This window comes from Oncorhynchus clarkii, chromosome 9 (genome assembly GCF_045791955.1).
Source record: "Oncorhynchus clarkii lewisi isolate Uvic-CL-2024 chromosome 9, UVic_Ocla_1.0, whole genome shotgun sequence".
NCBI classification, from domain to species: Eukaryota; Metazoa; Chordata; class Actinopteri; order Salmoniformes; family Salmonidae; genus Oncorhynchus; species Oncorhynchus clarkii.
This window is the reverse complement of record NC_092155.1, coordinates 60,510,440-60,527,138: the sequence shown is the minus strand read 5'-3', so window position 1 is coordinate 60,527,138 and position 16,699 is coordinate 60,510,440. Positions and strand designations below refer to the sequence as shown.

Below are 16,699 nucleotides of genomic sequence, written 5' to 3'. Positions count from 1 at the left end.
ATTCCATGACATGGTAGACTAGAGCTTGGCTGCGACCCAAATGGAACCTGTTCCCTAAATAGTGCTCTACTTTTGAGCAGAGCCCTAAGGACCCTGGTCAAAAATAGTGCACTAAATGGGGAAGAGGGTGTTATTTGGGATGCATGCTAGAGCTTCCGCCACTACAGTGTCATCTAATCAGATTACCCCTCTGCAGTCCGCCACAATCCCTCTCCTCACGTGCAGGTTAGCACTCACGTGCTACTGCTCTGTTTGGAGCCTCAGCCTGGACCGACCTGTCCATCGGGTCAGGGAGACTCTCCACGCAATGGCCCCTTCTCCCCCTCTACCCCGCCTCCAACAGTCTCTGTAGGGAAAGCTGCTAGCAACCACGAGTGGACTGAGACCGAGTTAACCTGTGCAGAGCCTGCCTCACGTGTGATACACTGTTTGTTGGCAGGCAGATGTGTTTTTCAGTGTTTTTCAGCATGTATGTCCTGAACTAGTGTGTGGTGGGACAAAGGCATTTGTTATTTGTGATCGTGTCTGTCGTTGCTTGCACAGTTCTGTACGGTATTGAATACTGTAGCTACTGTTACTCGTGTGATTCCACATGTGTTCCACATGTGTATGTGTTGTTTTTAATGTATCTGTGTGTTACTATTAGAGGGATGTTAATTTAGCGATTGTTCAGTACTGCAAGCTCAGAAGGGCTTTCAAGGAAAGGAGTATTTTCTCTGAATATGCTTTTTCCCCCTGGAAAGACATTAAGCTCTGTCTCTTCACTAGGCATTAAATGAGCTGCCATTTGATTAAGCCTGGTGTTTGAAAGGCCCTATAATGCAGGGTGTGGCAGAAGCCTACAGTCTGCTGCTACGGCCAGAGACCCTGACTGAAATTTGATTTGGGAAATGTTTTGTAATGGTGCCATCATGTGGTAATATAGAGTGCCTCACACTCAAACTCTAATTATTATTCAACATATTCAGAAATTAAACGTTGCTTTCTTTGTATTTTCTTGGGTTTCTCTCTTCTCTTGCGTTTGTCCCATGTGATCTTACTGTCTGTCTCATAAATGGCTGTGTCATCTTCCTCTGTGTGTTTGTTTGTCATAGCTGTTGAGATGATGAGCAGTACATTATTCAGATAATGTTTTCTATGTGTGTACAGTTTGTATAACTTTTATCTGTCTAACATGTCTACTAAATGTGTGTGATTGTGTTGCTCTAACATGCATGTGTCTCCAGGTGTGACCAGTATGTCACCCAGCTGGACGAGATGCAGAGGCAGCTAGCAGCGGCTGAGGATGAGAAGAAGACCCTGAACTCCCTGCTCCGCATGGCCATCCAGCAGAAGCTGGCCCTGACCCAGCGCCTGGAGGACCTGGAGGCCCCTATGTCCCCCCACGGCCTCGGCAACAGCCCTCGCCGCGTCAGGGCCAAGGAGCTGGGCACCAAAACGGGCCGAAGCCCCCGGCGCAACAGCCCCGTACGGAGCAGGAACAGTCCCCGCTCCAGCCCAGTCCTCACCAACAGTGTGTCCAGCACTGCCAGCCACCACTTCCGAGCCCTTACCCACAGCCTCCACACCAGCCCTGTAAGAACCCGGTCTTCCTCCACCACTACCTCCTTCCATCCTGACCCTCTTCCTCCTATATATACCCCTTCCTCCTCTACCCGTACCACTCCCCGACCACGCAGAGCAGCCAAGCTCCCCAGGGATGCCACGTTCATTAGAAGTCGTAGTGTCACTGATGTGTTCCGAGCAGGGCTGAGTCCTTGGGAGGAACAGGATGACACCCAGTCTGACTCCTGTAGAGGGTCTTCCAGCTCCCTGGATAGCGTAGTCTTTGGGAGGGCTCTTGTAAGTGGTGCCAGATGGGCTTCAGGCCCTAATCATGAAGATACCTTTTTCACCAATCACACTTTGTGCTCCTTGTCCTCTGCCTCCAGAGTAAAGTCTTCCTATTCCAGATCGATAGAGAATCTGGCCACTTCCAGGTCTCTCTTTATCCCTTCTGTCAACGTATTAGACCCACAAGGCACTGTTAAGCCAGTGTTGAAGCCAACCTTGGAGGTTTCTGTCCATAGAAAACAACAAAACGTTGTTTACAAATCAAATTCTTCAGAGGTGGTGTCCACAAGATCTTCTCCAACCCCAAGGTGCCTTACAGCAGCTCCCCTCTCTCTCCCAAGTCAGTCCAGTAGGACCAGACGGGCCCCAGGCTCAGAATCACCCAGTCGTTTGAGTAGGCCTAGTTATAGGGGCACCAGTGATCCTCCTCACCCACAACCAGCCAGGGCTCGTAGTTCACAGCCCAGAGGATCACGCTCACACAACCAATGACCCTTTGGAGTTTTGTCAGCATAAGTGCTCAAGAATGTTGCCCAAGTTATAGAAAGTAGACAGGCAAAATACATTGATTGTCTACTGATGGCACCTGTCTCATAACCTCTTGTTAATACTTACTCTTTTTTTATTATTGTTTTACCTGTTGTCTTAACCAATTGTTGTGCTTTGTGGATCAGTGACAGTATCCTTTTTCAGTTTGTTTTGGTCCTTCGATTTATTACTAAATTTAATTTTTATGTCTCTGTCTCCCCCTGTGTCTGCAGCGGTAAAACCAGTCAGTCGTCACGATCCCCCCAGTCCTCCATAAGAACCGTGTTCTCCATGTCCACCTCCTGAAACAAACGCCTTCCCTTCCTCCAAACACATCCTCTTCATCCCAGACCTTTCTACTCTACTCATCAGACCCGGTGGACTGGCTGCCCTTTCCGTTTCTCCTTTCCATCTTCCTACCCTCTGTATGGACCCAAGATGCCTACCTGCATGCAACCAGGAAGGGAGAGTTAAAGAAGAAAACATACTCTGATTTTATTTATAATGTTATGAAGTAAAGGACTGTTTTTCTGACCTACACAGTATTATTTACCCTTTCTTTCAAACTGAAAACCCTGTCCTGCTGTTGATGTATATTTATGCAAATATATTCCATTTTGATGCTGCAAGTTTTTTGACACTAGTGAAGACGTTTAGCCTGGCAACATGCCGAAGTCTGCCTGGCAACGTGCAACGTTCTGCTAGTGTCAGGCAGCATCCCCCCTGGACAACTGCTGCATAATGTGACCTCCATGGCTGCATCTGAAATGGCACCATATTCCCTACTGTATATTGTGCACTACTTTTGACCTGGGCTCATGGTGATTTGGTTGAAACTAGTGCAATAGGTAGGGAATAGGTGTGCTGTTTTGGTTTCATGGGCATTTTAAAACACAGCAGCCTTACTAATCATAATTGAAATACTAAATGCACACTGACGAGTCCTGTCTCTCTGGTGTTTTGAGGTTTATTTCTTTAGCTCTGCATCTTCTACTGGCGGTAACTGTTAAATCCTTCTCTTTGTCCTGTGACTTACCTGACTGTTTGGCTTTGGCCAACCAGCCATGCCCTTCAGTCAGGAGATCAATATCACTGATGGAAATTATTCATCTGTAGCCTCAGCACCTCAGGTTTATATCACAGTTGAATGAATTAGCTAACAAAAAGATGGGAAATATTTGACGGGCATGCTTCATTTCAAACTATGCAGATAGCTCTGAGACTGAAGGCCCTGCAGACTGCTGTTTTCTAGGACCTGAGTAAGGAGGGCCTCAAAGGCGGACGGTTCCATAGAAATAGAATTACGTGAACAGACATCTGTTTAATTATATTTCTATGGATTCTAACTAATTAATTTCCCTCTCGTCTCCTGGCAGCAGGGTTGCAGTGGTCGTGGGTCTTCTAATACAGTGTCCCTACTGGACCACACTGCCAGCCTCCTACAGTGCAGGGTCCACGGTGGGGCACATCCACCTTTATATCTAGTAGCCTTAGTGATTTGGCAATTTGTTTTATAATTTAAAAATAAATAATAATAAAAAACAGGCTCAAATCAACTTGGTCCAGGTGGGTTTCCGTGCTGTGTTTAGTGAAGGTCAATACATCATGCTAATTGGGGGTTCCAATGTTGAAAACAGTGCCTTGGTTTTCCTCTTGCTCCAGTCATTTAATGTTTAGACTAAATCATCTTTTTAAATATGTTGAACACTGTTGTAGTGATGAGATATGTAGTTAAGGTTTTATATGATTATGGAGCTTTGTTTAGCTTTTCGGGAAACTAATAGGCTCTTTGGTATTTGTTGTAGTTTGTAAATTTCTTTGTCCTTAAACCCCCCCCCCCCCCCCCCTTCTGTTTTCTCACTCTTTCACAAATGTGTTTGTACAGGTAGGTGTTTAGTAAATGTAACTGATCATCATACGTCTCTGTATGTGTGGACAAAATGAATTAGTACATTTATTTTATTTGTCGATAGAACCTAATATGCCGAAATGGTCTGCATCAATTTCTGTGTATGTAAAGTAAGTTCATTTTGTTGACCTGTGAACAACTTATTGTGTGATGGAGAATAAAGCAACACCACTGTCAGTAATTCTTGGGTTGATGACATTAATCTTACTATATGTTTTCTTTGCCTTTATGATTAATACTTAAAGATCCTTCCCCTAATATGACATGGCAAGTCAAAAGTTGAGGTAATGCATCTTTTGAAGCGAGTTGTGTCCAATTTATTTGATGTTTCATTTGTTACATTGTATCTACTCCGTTGGATTTGCCCAACTTATTGTAATTGGTTCAATTAACTCCAGGCCCTTCTCCCTATACCGGGGGTGTAGAGTGAAGTTAAACCTGTTATATCGGCACATTTATTTATTTGTAATCAGCCAGCAAATTCATTGGTTCCTTTTTATAGTAATTGTAAACAATACCGGTATATTTGTATGCATTGGTTCTGACGTTTTTTCTTAAAATAACCTGCAAAAAAGTGGATATCGCACTGGGCTGTGCATTAAAGAAAATGGTTGAACTAATGGAGAGAAGAAATGTAAAGATCAAAGCTGTGAATTAAATTACAGGTCGGCAGCGATACCTTTACCTGCTGCTTCCTCGACACCTGCCGCTCAGACATTAGGTTGGAGGCAAGAAGCGCCCCGAGGAGCCATGTCCGGACGATCGTACTCCTCCACCGACCCAAAAGCAGATCATAGGACATACCTATGGGCACGTTGTAATGAGAGGAAACAGCTTGTGCACGATAAGTAGTAGAGTGAACTCAGTTTTCCTTTGTCAGAAATCCCCCCTATCACTCAACGTCAGGTAGGCTAAACTTTAAGGGATTCCCATCATTTGTAATGTGCATCCACTTATGGTGACATATCGCTTATAATGTGCAACTACAGCCATTTGGGTGCTGATGGGGACGGATTCAGTACTCTCCATCAGCCACTGATGTCAGTTTTGTCATCTGTCGGTTGAAGACAATATGCACAAGGATCGTATCAGTTCATCCTCTTCGACTAGTGCTGTAACAGTTCATCCTTCCTTAGGTTTTAACGTGGGTCAAACATGACAGCTGGATGGCAGTCCTGTCAGTCATTGGTCTTGTTCTGAGAAAATGAAATTGTTGAAACTAACACTCATCCAGGGAATATCAAAACAACCTCAGGACTAATCCCAAACCCCTGTAGGGCAGGCCATGGTCTGACGCACTCATTTACCCACTAGCCATATGATTGCATATTTTGTTTCATTATCTGGTCACTAGATTATAGCATCATTATGTCAGCACACACACAGCAAAACCCCGGGGTGCTACTTTGGTTTTAGAAGTGGGGGGGAATATAAACATATTTTGTAAATGATCATTTAGGATGAACACTCCAAATAGCCTACCCGACTGCTTGGAGGCTTCCGCATCGTTTTGTGTCACATTGCAATTATAAAACGGGGGGGGGGGGGGGAGGACACATGTCCCCAGTGAAAGTTGCGCTCCTGGCAAAACCCTCAATAGAAAGACATAAGGGTCTTGATACTCTAGGGGGAGAAATAGACTCGAGAATGAGGTTACCAGTTAGATAAGGGAAATCTATCATGTTGACGGCCAGCTGCTGTCACTCCTGTCTTATCTAAAAGGCTGTGACCCACTTATCAGTTATAGGCAGCTCCAAATTAAATGTGGCCCCGTGGTCATATTCCAGGAATTTTGTGACCGATTGGGAAACTGATGTTGGCCATCTTTTTAATCTGAGTCTGTGTGTTTGCTGTGTAACTGATATGATTGCTCAGGAATAACGGAGCAAAAAAAAAGATGCATTGTTGAAATCCTTACAAATCACACAAAATAAGTCAGGAATTTTGCTAAATTTTTGGTTCAGTGATCTATCTTATAAACACATTCTGCTGTTTGTTTTTGTGTGTTGGCAAAAGTAAATTTGCCTCTTCAAATCCTGTACAGTGTTTCAAATGTCTTACCCCGTATGACTTCCCTGTAATCCTGTTGTTGCTTGCCTAACCTTTGTTCTTTGCTTCAGGTACATAGTCATTGTGCACTCCGGCTGGCAGCACCTCAAACTGATTAGTACCGAAAATGTAAGTCCTTAAATCGTATAAAGCTGTAGTTATGTTATTTTTTTGGCACTGAGCAAATTTCAGGTCTTTGAAAATTCTGTGCAACTTCCAGAGCACGTTGACTGTAAACACTGAGGCTGTACCTGCTTTAAGTTACAGTTTTGACAGTGGCCAGGTAGGCTAATGTGGCTATTTGATCATAATGTAGACCTACCATCAAAAACAATAGCTGGGCTAATAACTCACTAACTAGCAAATGGTATGAACAAAATGTGCACATGTTGCTACATGCGGCTCTTGCTTTCATCTAAAAAACAACCACAGCTGTAAACACAGTCCAGTTCAAAGTAAATGGCACAGACATGGCAATGGTCTATTTACATTTATACAAATGGTGGGACTAATCCTGATTGCTGATTGGTTAAAACTGCATTCCAGCCGGTGTCTATTCCACAAGTTACCACCTGCTAAATATATGATGTTAAAATGTCTATTTACTCTGTTCCATCTGACTGCGCAATCCCATGTCTCATCAGCTCAGCCAGGCACTTTATAAACGTTGATCTCCACTATAAAAAGCAGATAAACATTATCTCACATTTCTTCTAACATTTAGTTTTCAATAGCTGAGATTTATATACACCTTGCTGTCTATCTCTCCGACATGGGGTCGAGTCAAATCAAATGTTATTTGTCACATACACATGGTTAGCAGATGTTTATGCAAGTGTAGCGAAATTCTTGTGCTTCTAACAAGTAATCTAACAGACAGGCAGGCAGCGTTTCTCAGACAGTAGATATCATGAATCAGCTGGCATAATTTTTATGGATATATTCAAAGAAATGTCAAATGAATCAAAGTGCAGCTAGTTTGCAGTCTTTCCAGCTTCAGTTTGAAGATATTGTGTTAGCTGAGGTGTTGGTTAGCTCCTCTGAACAACAGTGTCCTGACGAGTGAGCACATTTTCTATGCCAGGCGAAATCGTACCTCAATAGCTCATTGTTATGCATGTATCCAAACAAATGTCACTAGAAAACAGTTTATGCAAATGCAGCAATTTTGCTGTTATTCTGGCTGCACTTTTTGACGTGACTGTAAATTAGCCGTAGTTGGCTAGCAAGCAAGGGAGAAGAATGTTGCCAGTCTTTATGGCAATGGAACATTTAGAACGAATGACTAACACACATCCATAGATGCAGAACAAAAGACTGAACGACTGGGTCAAGTCTCTGGCAACCGAACTGATAGAACGAACGACGAGCTTGCTTGGGTAGCAACCTTAGATTTGTGCCGCGACTATATCTTGTGGAAGGATGACATGGTATGAATAAATTAACCAAACTATTTTTTATGAAAATATGTTAATCATTATTTGAAAATGTTGGTAACCCGTTGTATAAAAGTGATAAGGCTTCTTGGTATAAACATTATAATGCCCTCGAAGCCGGTATGGACGATATATTGGCACGGTTTGCTGCTAACAACACCCTTGCCAAGGGTCCTCCAAACACCGGCTTCGAGGGCACTATCATTTAAATAGGCCTACTGCAGCTCTGATTGGTTATGCCGCACGGTACCAACATACCAAAACAAACTATGCAAGAGATTTTTGGTATGTTGCATTGAAAGTGGCTAATATTGTGTTGATTCAATAGCAATTACCACAGTAAAGGGAAACGTTGAAAGTCTTAACTAAGGGGGAAAACTCTAAATAGGTGTTGCTCTGTTATTCAGGAACGTGTCAAGACCTGACCCTCAGAGCCTACCTTCTATTGACCCTGTTGACTCATCAGTAGAAAAGATTTGTTACTCTTTTGGTCCATTCAACAACAGAGCGATACGAACCTTGTTTCAGCAGGATGTTGTATCTATTTATGTCATGTCTTATTGGAATGGATTTATTGATAATATGTGTTGGAAAAAAGTTTGGATGTTGCCACACACATTGTTAACAAAATGAAGGAAGTTTCCTTTAAAATGATTCATAAATATTATCCTGCCAACCACTATATGAAGAAGTTTAAGGAAAACATCAACTCAAATTGCTCCTTTTAAAATGACCACCCAGAAACAGTGTTGAATCTTTTTTGGCATTGTATTCATGTAAGAAAACTGTGGCAAGACATCAGTAGGTTTATAATTGAACACATTTATGAAGATTTTACACTATTGTGGAGAGACGTACTGCTTGGATTCTTCACATACGATAGAAATAAGCTGAACTTTTTTTATGTAATTAATTTCATTATTCTTTTGGCCAAATTTCATATACACAAATGTACATTTACAAAAAAACAAACACATTTTCTTACCCTACAAAAATAAATTGAACTGTATTTTAAGACAGTTCAATACTCTACTAATAAAAAAGAACTTGCACAATTGGTGGCTGACTAAATACTTTTTTGCCCCACTGTATATACTTGTGCTCCCTCATGTACTTTCTGTATTGATTTGTTATTAATACAAATAAAAAAGCACAGATTGAAGGGTACACTTCCTGCTTTTCTTCCTGGCATGGGTCTAGGTAAAAAATATACAGGTTTGGCTCCAGCGCCGTTGCTAACTGCCAGTGCCATTGCTAACTGCCAGCGCTGTTGCTAACAAGCATAGCTGGTCCCATTTGTTGCAAAGAGTATTGGGATATTAGAATTTTGTTGTCTTAACCTTTGTCATCTTAAACCTAGACATGGGTCCACTCAAAATGGATGCCAGTCCACCAATTATGCCATCATTGACTTGAATGGAGACCCTTTCAATTCTAAGCCTCTAGACCAATTTTCACTGATGAATGTGTCTGTTTTTTATGACTGTTTTTTTTTCTGCTTGCTTTTTGTATTTATATTTTGATGTGTGTATTTTCTGTTATTTCTGTAGTTCAGGGCTCATTTCTAAAATAGACCTTGGTCTCAGTATGACTTCCTGATAAAATTAAGGTAAAATATATATATATATATATATATATATATATATATATATATATTATATATATATATATATATATCTATATCTATATGCAATATATATATATATATATATATATTTATATATATATCTATATCTATATGCAAAATATATATATATATATATATATATATATATATATATTCTACCTGTCAAAAGTTTGGAAACACCTACTCATTCCAGGGTTTTTCTTTCTTTTGACTATTTTCTACATTGTAGAATATTAGTGAAGACGTCAAAACTATGAAAGAACAAAGAACAGTAACCAAAAAAAATAATATCAAAATATATCTTCAAAGTAGCCACTCGTTGCCTTGATGACAACTTTGCACACTCTTGGCATTCTCTCAACCAGCTTCATGAGGTGGTTACCTGGAATGCATTTCAATTAACAAGTGTGCCTTGTTAAAAGTTAATTTAGGGACTTTCTTTCCTTCTTAATGTGTTTGAGCCAATCAGTTGTGTTTTGACAAGGTAGGAATGGTATACAGAAGATATCCCTATTTGGTAAAAGACAAAGTCCATATTATGGCAAGAACTGCTCAAATAAGCAAAGAGAAACGACAGTCCATCAATACTTTAAGACATGAAGGTCAGTCAATCCGGAAAATCTCAAGAACTTTAAAAAGTTCTTCAAGTGCAGTCGCAAAATCCATCAAGTGCCATGATGAAACTGGCTCTCACGAGGACCGCCACAGGAAAGGAAGACCCAGAGTTACCTCCGCTGTGGTATGATGAAACTGGCTCTCACGAGGACCACCACAGGAAAGGAAGACCCAGAGTTACCTCCGCTGTGGTATGATGAAACTGGCTCTCACGAGGACCGCCACAGGAAAGGAAGACCCAGAGTTACCTCCGCTGTGGTATGATGAAACTGGCTCTCACGAGGACCGCCACAGGAAAGGAAGACCCAGAGTTACCTCTGCGGCAGAGAATAAGTTTATTAGAGTTACCAGCCTCAGAAATTGAAGCCCAAATAAATGCTTCACAGAGTTCAAGTAACAGACACATCTCAACATCAACTGTTCAAGCAGACTGTGTGAATCAGGCCTTCATGGTCAAATTCCTGCCAAGAAACCACAACTAAAGGACAGCAATAAGAATAAGAGACTTGCTTGGGCCAAGAAACATGAGCAATGGACATTAGACCGGTGGAAATATATCCTTTGGTCTGATTAGTTCAAATTTGTGATTTTTGGTTCCGAACGCTGTGTCTTTGTGAGACGCAGAGTAGCTGAACGGATTATCTCTGCATGTGTAGTTCCCACTGTGAAGCATGGAGGAGGATGTGTGAGGGTGCTTTATTGATGACACTGTCAGTGATTTATTTAGAATTCAAGGCACACAACCAGCATGGCTACCACAGCATTCTGCAGTGATACGCCATTCCATCTGGTTTGCGCTTAGTCCCGCTATCATTGGTTTTTCAAAAGGACAATGACCCAACACACCTCCAGGCTGTCTAACGGCTATTTGACCAAGAAGGAGAGTGATAGTTTGCTGCATCAGATTACCTGGCCTCCACAATCACCCAACCTCAACCCAATTGAGATGGTGTGGGATTAGTTGGACTGCAGAGTGAAGGAAAAGCAGCCATCAAGGTCTCAGCATATGTGGGAACTCCTTCAAGACTGTTGGAAAAGCATTCCAGGTGAAGCTGGTTGAGATAATGCCAAGATTGTGCAAAGCTGTCATCAAGGCAAAGGGTGGCTACTTTGAAGAATCTCAAATATAAAATATATTTTGATTTGTTTAACACTTATTTTGGTTACTACATGATGTCTTCACTATTATTCTACAATGTAGAATATAGTAAAAATAAAGAAAACCCTGTAATGAGTGGGTGTGTCCAAACTTTTGATTGGTACTAAAACTGTGTTGACCCTGTAGGGGGCTGAACCCAGTTCCAGATGAGGTCCTGAGGCTCTGTGGGGCTACCCACCATGTCCCCCTACACCAGATCAGCGAATTCTATGGACAGACTACATAAACATAAATGGTACCGTAGATCATTCATGATACATCGGGATGCGTGAGGTAATGTGCAACGTTAGTTCCGGTACTTTGGACAAATCACAATTTCACAGGTGTTAGCGTCTTGAATTCTGGAAGGTTAGGCGACATTTGGAACATGGACTTTCCCGTAACTTGCAAATTGAGTGAGTGGAGCACTTTGTTCCAGCAGGGAGGTTTTGTTCATCAGGTTCAGTCTGTAAGACCTGGGGCTTTGATGTTTTCACTCAGGTTCACATTCTTCTATGTCTATTGAATGTCTCCCTGTGGAGGAAGCACAACATGCTTCCCCTGCCTCCTAATCTTCCATCTCAAACATACTGTATTTCCACTACCCACAGTCCTCTGGGTCTGGTACTGGGCTCCATGTCTTCATAAATTAGGGATTAGCTCTGTGTACAGGCCTCGCTCACTGTGGGCACTGGTTTCATTTTTTCCTCCTTGGAAAGAGAGTGGTTCCAGACATGGTCCTTCATTAGAGCTAGAAGCACCGGGTGGTAATATCATGTTTAGAAATAAGTATTTTATACCCATTTTGTAACTGCATTTCTTGTTAATCACACCCAATTTTAGAGCCATTGTAATATGTTGACGAGTGTGTTTATAACCATACAAAACTGAGGGTTTATAAGTGAGTTTATAAGCATACAGTAAGTAGTTGACTTGTAATATGGACTTGTCCATAGGATCTCAAAGTGAAGCAGTTCATGAACATCTTCTCCATCCCAGAGATGACCCTCCTGGCTGTGGCCAATGATTTCTTCATCTCCAACGACATTGAGTACGATCCTGAGCACCTCATCAAAGATGTCTCAGTGAGTGTCTCAGCACAATGCCTGTTTCTCATGCCGTTTCTCATGCCATTTCTCACCCTGTGTAATATTCTTTCACTCCCTCTTGCTGGTTTTATAAACCCTCTGCCCGGTTAATTTGACCGTTTGGGCACAGTGGGGATGTTCACCAGCAGGTTCAGCTGTCTGTCCACCTAGAGAGAGGTTGCCAGGGACTCAGACGTGTGGACTCTGGAACAATAGCAGTTCTCATTCCACACTGGGGTGAAAGGGTTTAGGATACAGTTTGTCCCGCTCAGATTCACTTTGTCTGCCAGAGAAAGACGAGATCTAGCTCTCTATATCCTCCCTCATCAATTAGACTGGGTCTGAGTAGAGAGCGTGATATTCAAAACCTGAGTATAAGCATGTTGAATTGATAATTTTCTATGAGTACAGGCTATAGCTGAATTTAAGTATATTTATGTGCACTTACTGTTTGTGCTCCTTAAAGGCATATGGAAACATTGATGTTTTTATTAATGTTTTTATCCCCAGGAAGCCATTGGAATGGTTCACATCAAAGGTTACATGTACAAATGGATCATGCAAGATCTGGGTGAGCGATTGTCCAGTCAAACACCTTTTCTTTTTTACGCCTGCAAAATGTAAAAGTTTGAATTGTTGTCGTTGTTGTGTACATTTCCCTCGTCTTCCCCCCTCCATAGAGAAGTACATTCTGCGAGGGGATGAGCCTTATGCTTTTCTGCAATGCCTGATCAGCCACGGGAAGAAAGTGTTCCTCATGAGGATGAAGAACCAGGGTCATATGTTGCTTTGGATGACATATTGATTTGATGGTAAATTGACCATAATTCTCCTAATGTCAACCACTTTGCATAAATACCGAACATGATTGATAGCGGAAGCACAAACACTGAAGTATCATTCAGACAGAACAATATTGCTGAATGGGAAGAGTAAGCACGAGCATATGTCATTCACAGTGAGCACAATGTATTTTGATGAATGGAACGAGACGCCGCTCTGTTGCTTTCTCTGTAAGATTGGCCCAATCGCTATGATTACTCTGATTGTAGGGATAAAGGCATGAGGTTCATGGTGGGGAAAGACTGGAGGGACTTCTTTGACGGGGTCATTGTTCAGCCAGACAAACCACACTTCTTCAATGACTGTGAAGTGAGTATGAAGTGTTTTTATGTGCCATGTTGTCATGTGTTTATTGGAATCATATTCAAAGACCATCTCACAGACCATCTCACAGACCATCTCACAGACCATCTCACAGACCATCTCACAGACCATTTCACAGACCATCTCACAGATCATCTCACAGACCATCTCACAGACCATCTCACAAACCATCTCACAGACCTTTTAGATGCTTAGATGGAAATGGGGACCTCTAGTGGGACAAAATAAACAGTCTGGACAAAGGACAGATCTGCAAACAAGTCTGAACACCTTCACTATTAAACTACAATGCTTGTGACCTAATCCCCCCCTTGAACATCATATAGAGACATTTGGTTCTGTATGACTTTCTGAGGCTGACAGGCTGGAGAGGGTCCAGTGTGCTCTACTTTGGGGACTGTCTCTATAGTGACTTAGCTGTGAGTGAATCTTTTATCTCACTATGTTTATAGAGGCATGGAACACTGGTCATTTTAACAGTGTTTACATACTGTTACTGTACAGTGCATTTCGGAATGTATTCTGACCCCTTGACTATTTCCATTTTTAATTTTTTTTTTTTTTACATTACAGCCCTATTAGAATATGGATTAAATCGTTTTTTTCCCTTGATCAATCTACACACAATAACCCATAATGACAAAGCAAAAACAGGTTCTTAGAGTTGTTTGCAAAAAAATTGTAAAAAATAAAACAGAAATATCACATCGACATAACTATTCAGACCCTTTGGCATCGATAACAGCCTAGAGTATTCTTGGGTATGATGGTATAAGCCATTCTTCTCTGCAGATTCTCTCAACCTCTGTCAGGTTGGGTGGGGAGTGTCGCTGCATAGCTATTTTCAGGTCTCTCCAGAGATGTTCGATCGGGTTCAAGTCTGGCCTCTGGCTGGGACACTCAAGGACATTCAGAGACTTGTCCCGAAGCCACTCCTGCATTGTCTTGAATGTGTGCTTAGGGTTGTTGTCCTGTTAGAAGGTGAACCTTCGCCCCAGTCTGAAGTCCTGAGTGCTTTGGAGCAGGTTTTCATCAACGATCTCTCTGTACTTTGCTCCATTCATCTTTCCCTCGATCCTGACTAGTCTCCCAGTCGCTGCCGCTGAAAAATATCCCCATAGCATGATGCTGCCAGCACCATGCTTCACCGTAGGGATGTTGCCAGGTTTCCTTCAGACTTGACACTTGGTATTCAGGCCAAAGAGTTCAATATTGGTTTCATCAGACCAGAGAATCTTGTTTCTCATGGTCTGAGTCCTTTAGGTGCCTTTTGGCAAACCCCAAGCGGGCTGCCATGTGCCTTTTACTGAGGAGTGGCTTCCGTCTGGCCACTACTATAAATTCCTGATTGGTGGAGTGCTGTAAAGATGGTTGTCCCTCTGGAAGGTTCTCTCATCTCCACAGAGGAACTCTGGAGCTCTGTCAGGGTGACTGGGTGATCGGGTTCTTGGTCACCCCCATGACCAAGGCCCTTCTCCCTTTCAAAATCATGTCCAATCAATTTAATTTACCACAGGTTGACTCCAATAAAGTTGTCGAAACATCTCAAGGATGATCAATGGAAACAGGATGTACCTGTCTTTCTGTTTTTTATTTTTAATACATATGCAAAAAAATCTAAAAGGCTATTTTCACTTTGTCATTATGGGGTATTGTGTGTAGATTGATGAGGAAAACTATTTATTTAATTAATTTTAGAATAAGGCTGTAATGTAACAAAATGTGGAAAAGTCAAGGGGTCTGAATACTTTCCGAATACAGTATTCTAGTCATGGTTTATCCTATATAATTAATACTGTACGCACATGTTCTATTAATGTACTGACCATACTGACATACTTTATATTCTGGACTCTGACATTGCTCAAGCTTATATTGCTTGTTCTGATATGGCTTGTTCTGATATTATACTTTTTAAACTTTTTGGATTATGTGTGTATTGTGTTTGCTAGATATTACATCTGCAAACTTTGATTTGATGGATGATTATAATGGTAAGCTACAGTAGGAACCAATGTACTAGACACATGTCGAAGTCATATGAACATAGTTATGTTCATGCTGCATGCTGAGAGGTGAAACCCAAGACAGAAGCTAAGGGTGTATGCACATCAGTAAAATATGTTTAGTGAGATCTATTTCTCTTCATCAGATTTGGATGTGGTGTGGCCAAAGCCACATTCCTGCTTCATGAGTACAGCTATTAGAATACAGTAAATACCATTGTATATAGACAAACCAAATAAGGATAGCAATTCAAACTATACAGGAGCTTCTCATCTAAACCATATTGCACATAGTGTTGCACACTTGATTAATGCACTGATTCACAAATCTGTGGCTATTTTAAAAGCCTTTAATTTTCAATGTGGCTTACATAATAAAAATGCTGTCTACTGGTGTTAAGGTAATTCTTGCAGGGACATGTGGTGTGGGAGAGCCTGTCTATACACTGTACAACTCAGAGGGGGGGGGGGGGGGGGGGGGGGGGGGGGGGGGGGTAGATGTCTCCCACACTACCTCTGGAAGGATCTGAATCTAGATCTGTCTCTTTACACAGTATCTCTCCTGGACCTAGTTTGTGTCGTCAGTGTAGTGTAAAGAGGCCCTAACTCTGGTGAACAAAATACTATTATTTTATTATATTCTTTCACTCACTAATTAAACCTTGGTACATACTGTCCTTTACATGGTATTCTCCCTCTTCTAGGACCGTGTCCCCTTTTTTCAGACTAAGAACAAAGAACCTGTTCAACATGGCCTCCATCAGCTGTGTGCTAAATTACGACCTCTCCTATACCTTCTACCCCCTATGCATCCCTCTGCAGCATGAGGTGCCCCTGTGGATGGACCAGATTTGCAGTGGCTGCATGAAGACCCCTTTCCTAGAGGAGATGGCTCACATCTGCTGAGCCAACAATGGGTTGTCATTGCTGGGTTCTCAACATGGACATTCACAAAGCAGCCCACTAGAGGGCACTGTAGATCAGTATTATTCAGAGAATAAGCTTAGGTTATTGCTATTTCTGTAATTGAATACTGTGAGTAGTATCATGGCCTATATAGGAGTTACTCTCTGGCAGATCTAAGTGAACCACTAATAGACATGAACTTCAGAAACCTTTAACTTAAACACCCTTCATACATGTTAGTTATTAACTAATGGGTCATACACCCATGCCTGTATGACTGGCAAACAAAATATCTGGTTGCATTTGATGACCAGCATGCAAAGACCGATGCAGCATGTGCCCATCATGGACACATGTCTATTTCGTGATGAAGACATAGTATGTTAACAATGTATGT

At 41.8% G+C, this 16,699-nt stretch overlaps 1 protein-coding gene and 1 pseudogene across 2 annotated transcripts in view; both read left to right on the top strand.

The window, feature by feature from the left end:
• Positions 1-4,451, top strand: part of LOC139416658 (protein bicaudal D homolog 2-like) — a 39,397-nt gene extending 34,946 nt beyond the window's left edge. The window contains exons 9-10 of one of the 2 annotated variants that reach the window (XM_071165601.1): positions 1,227-1,575; positions 2,595-4,451. In XM_071165601.1, the coding sequence (XP_071021702.1) occupies positions 1,227-1,575; positions 2,595-2,600 (355 nt within the window). In that variant the 3' untranslated portion in view covers positions 2,601-4,451. The remainder of the gene's footprint in view (positions 1-1,226; positions 1,576-2,594) is intronic. The other variant, XM_071165602.1, reaches the window with a different exon arrangement.
• A 3,426-nt stretch (positions 4,452-7,877) lies between these two features.
• On the top strand, positions 7,878-16,302 carry LOC139417582 (5'-nucleotidase domain-containing protein 2-like; annotated as a pseudogene).
• Positions 16,303-16,699: the final 397 nt, after the last annotated feature.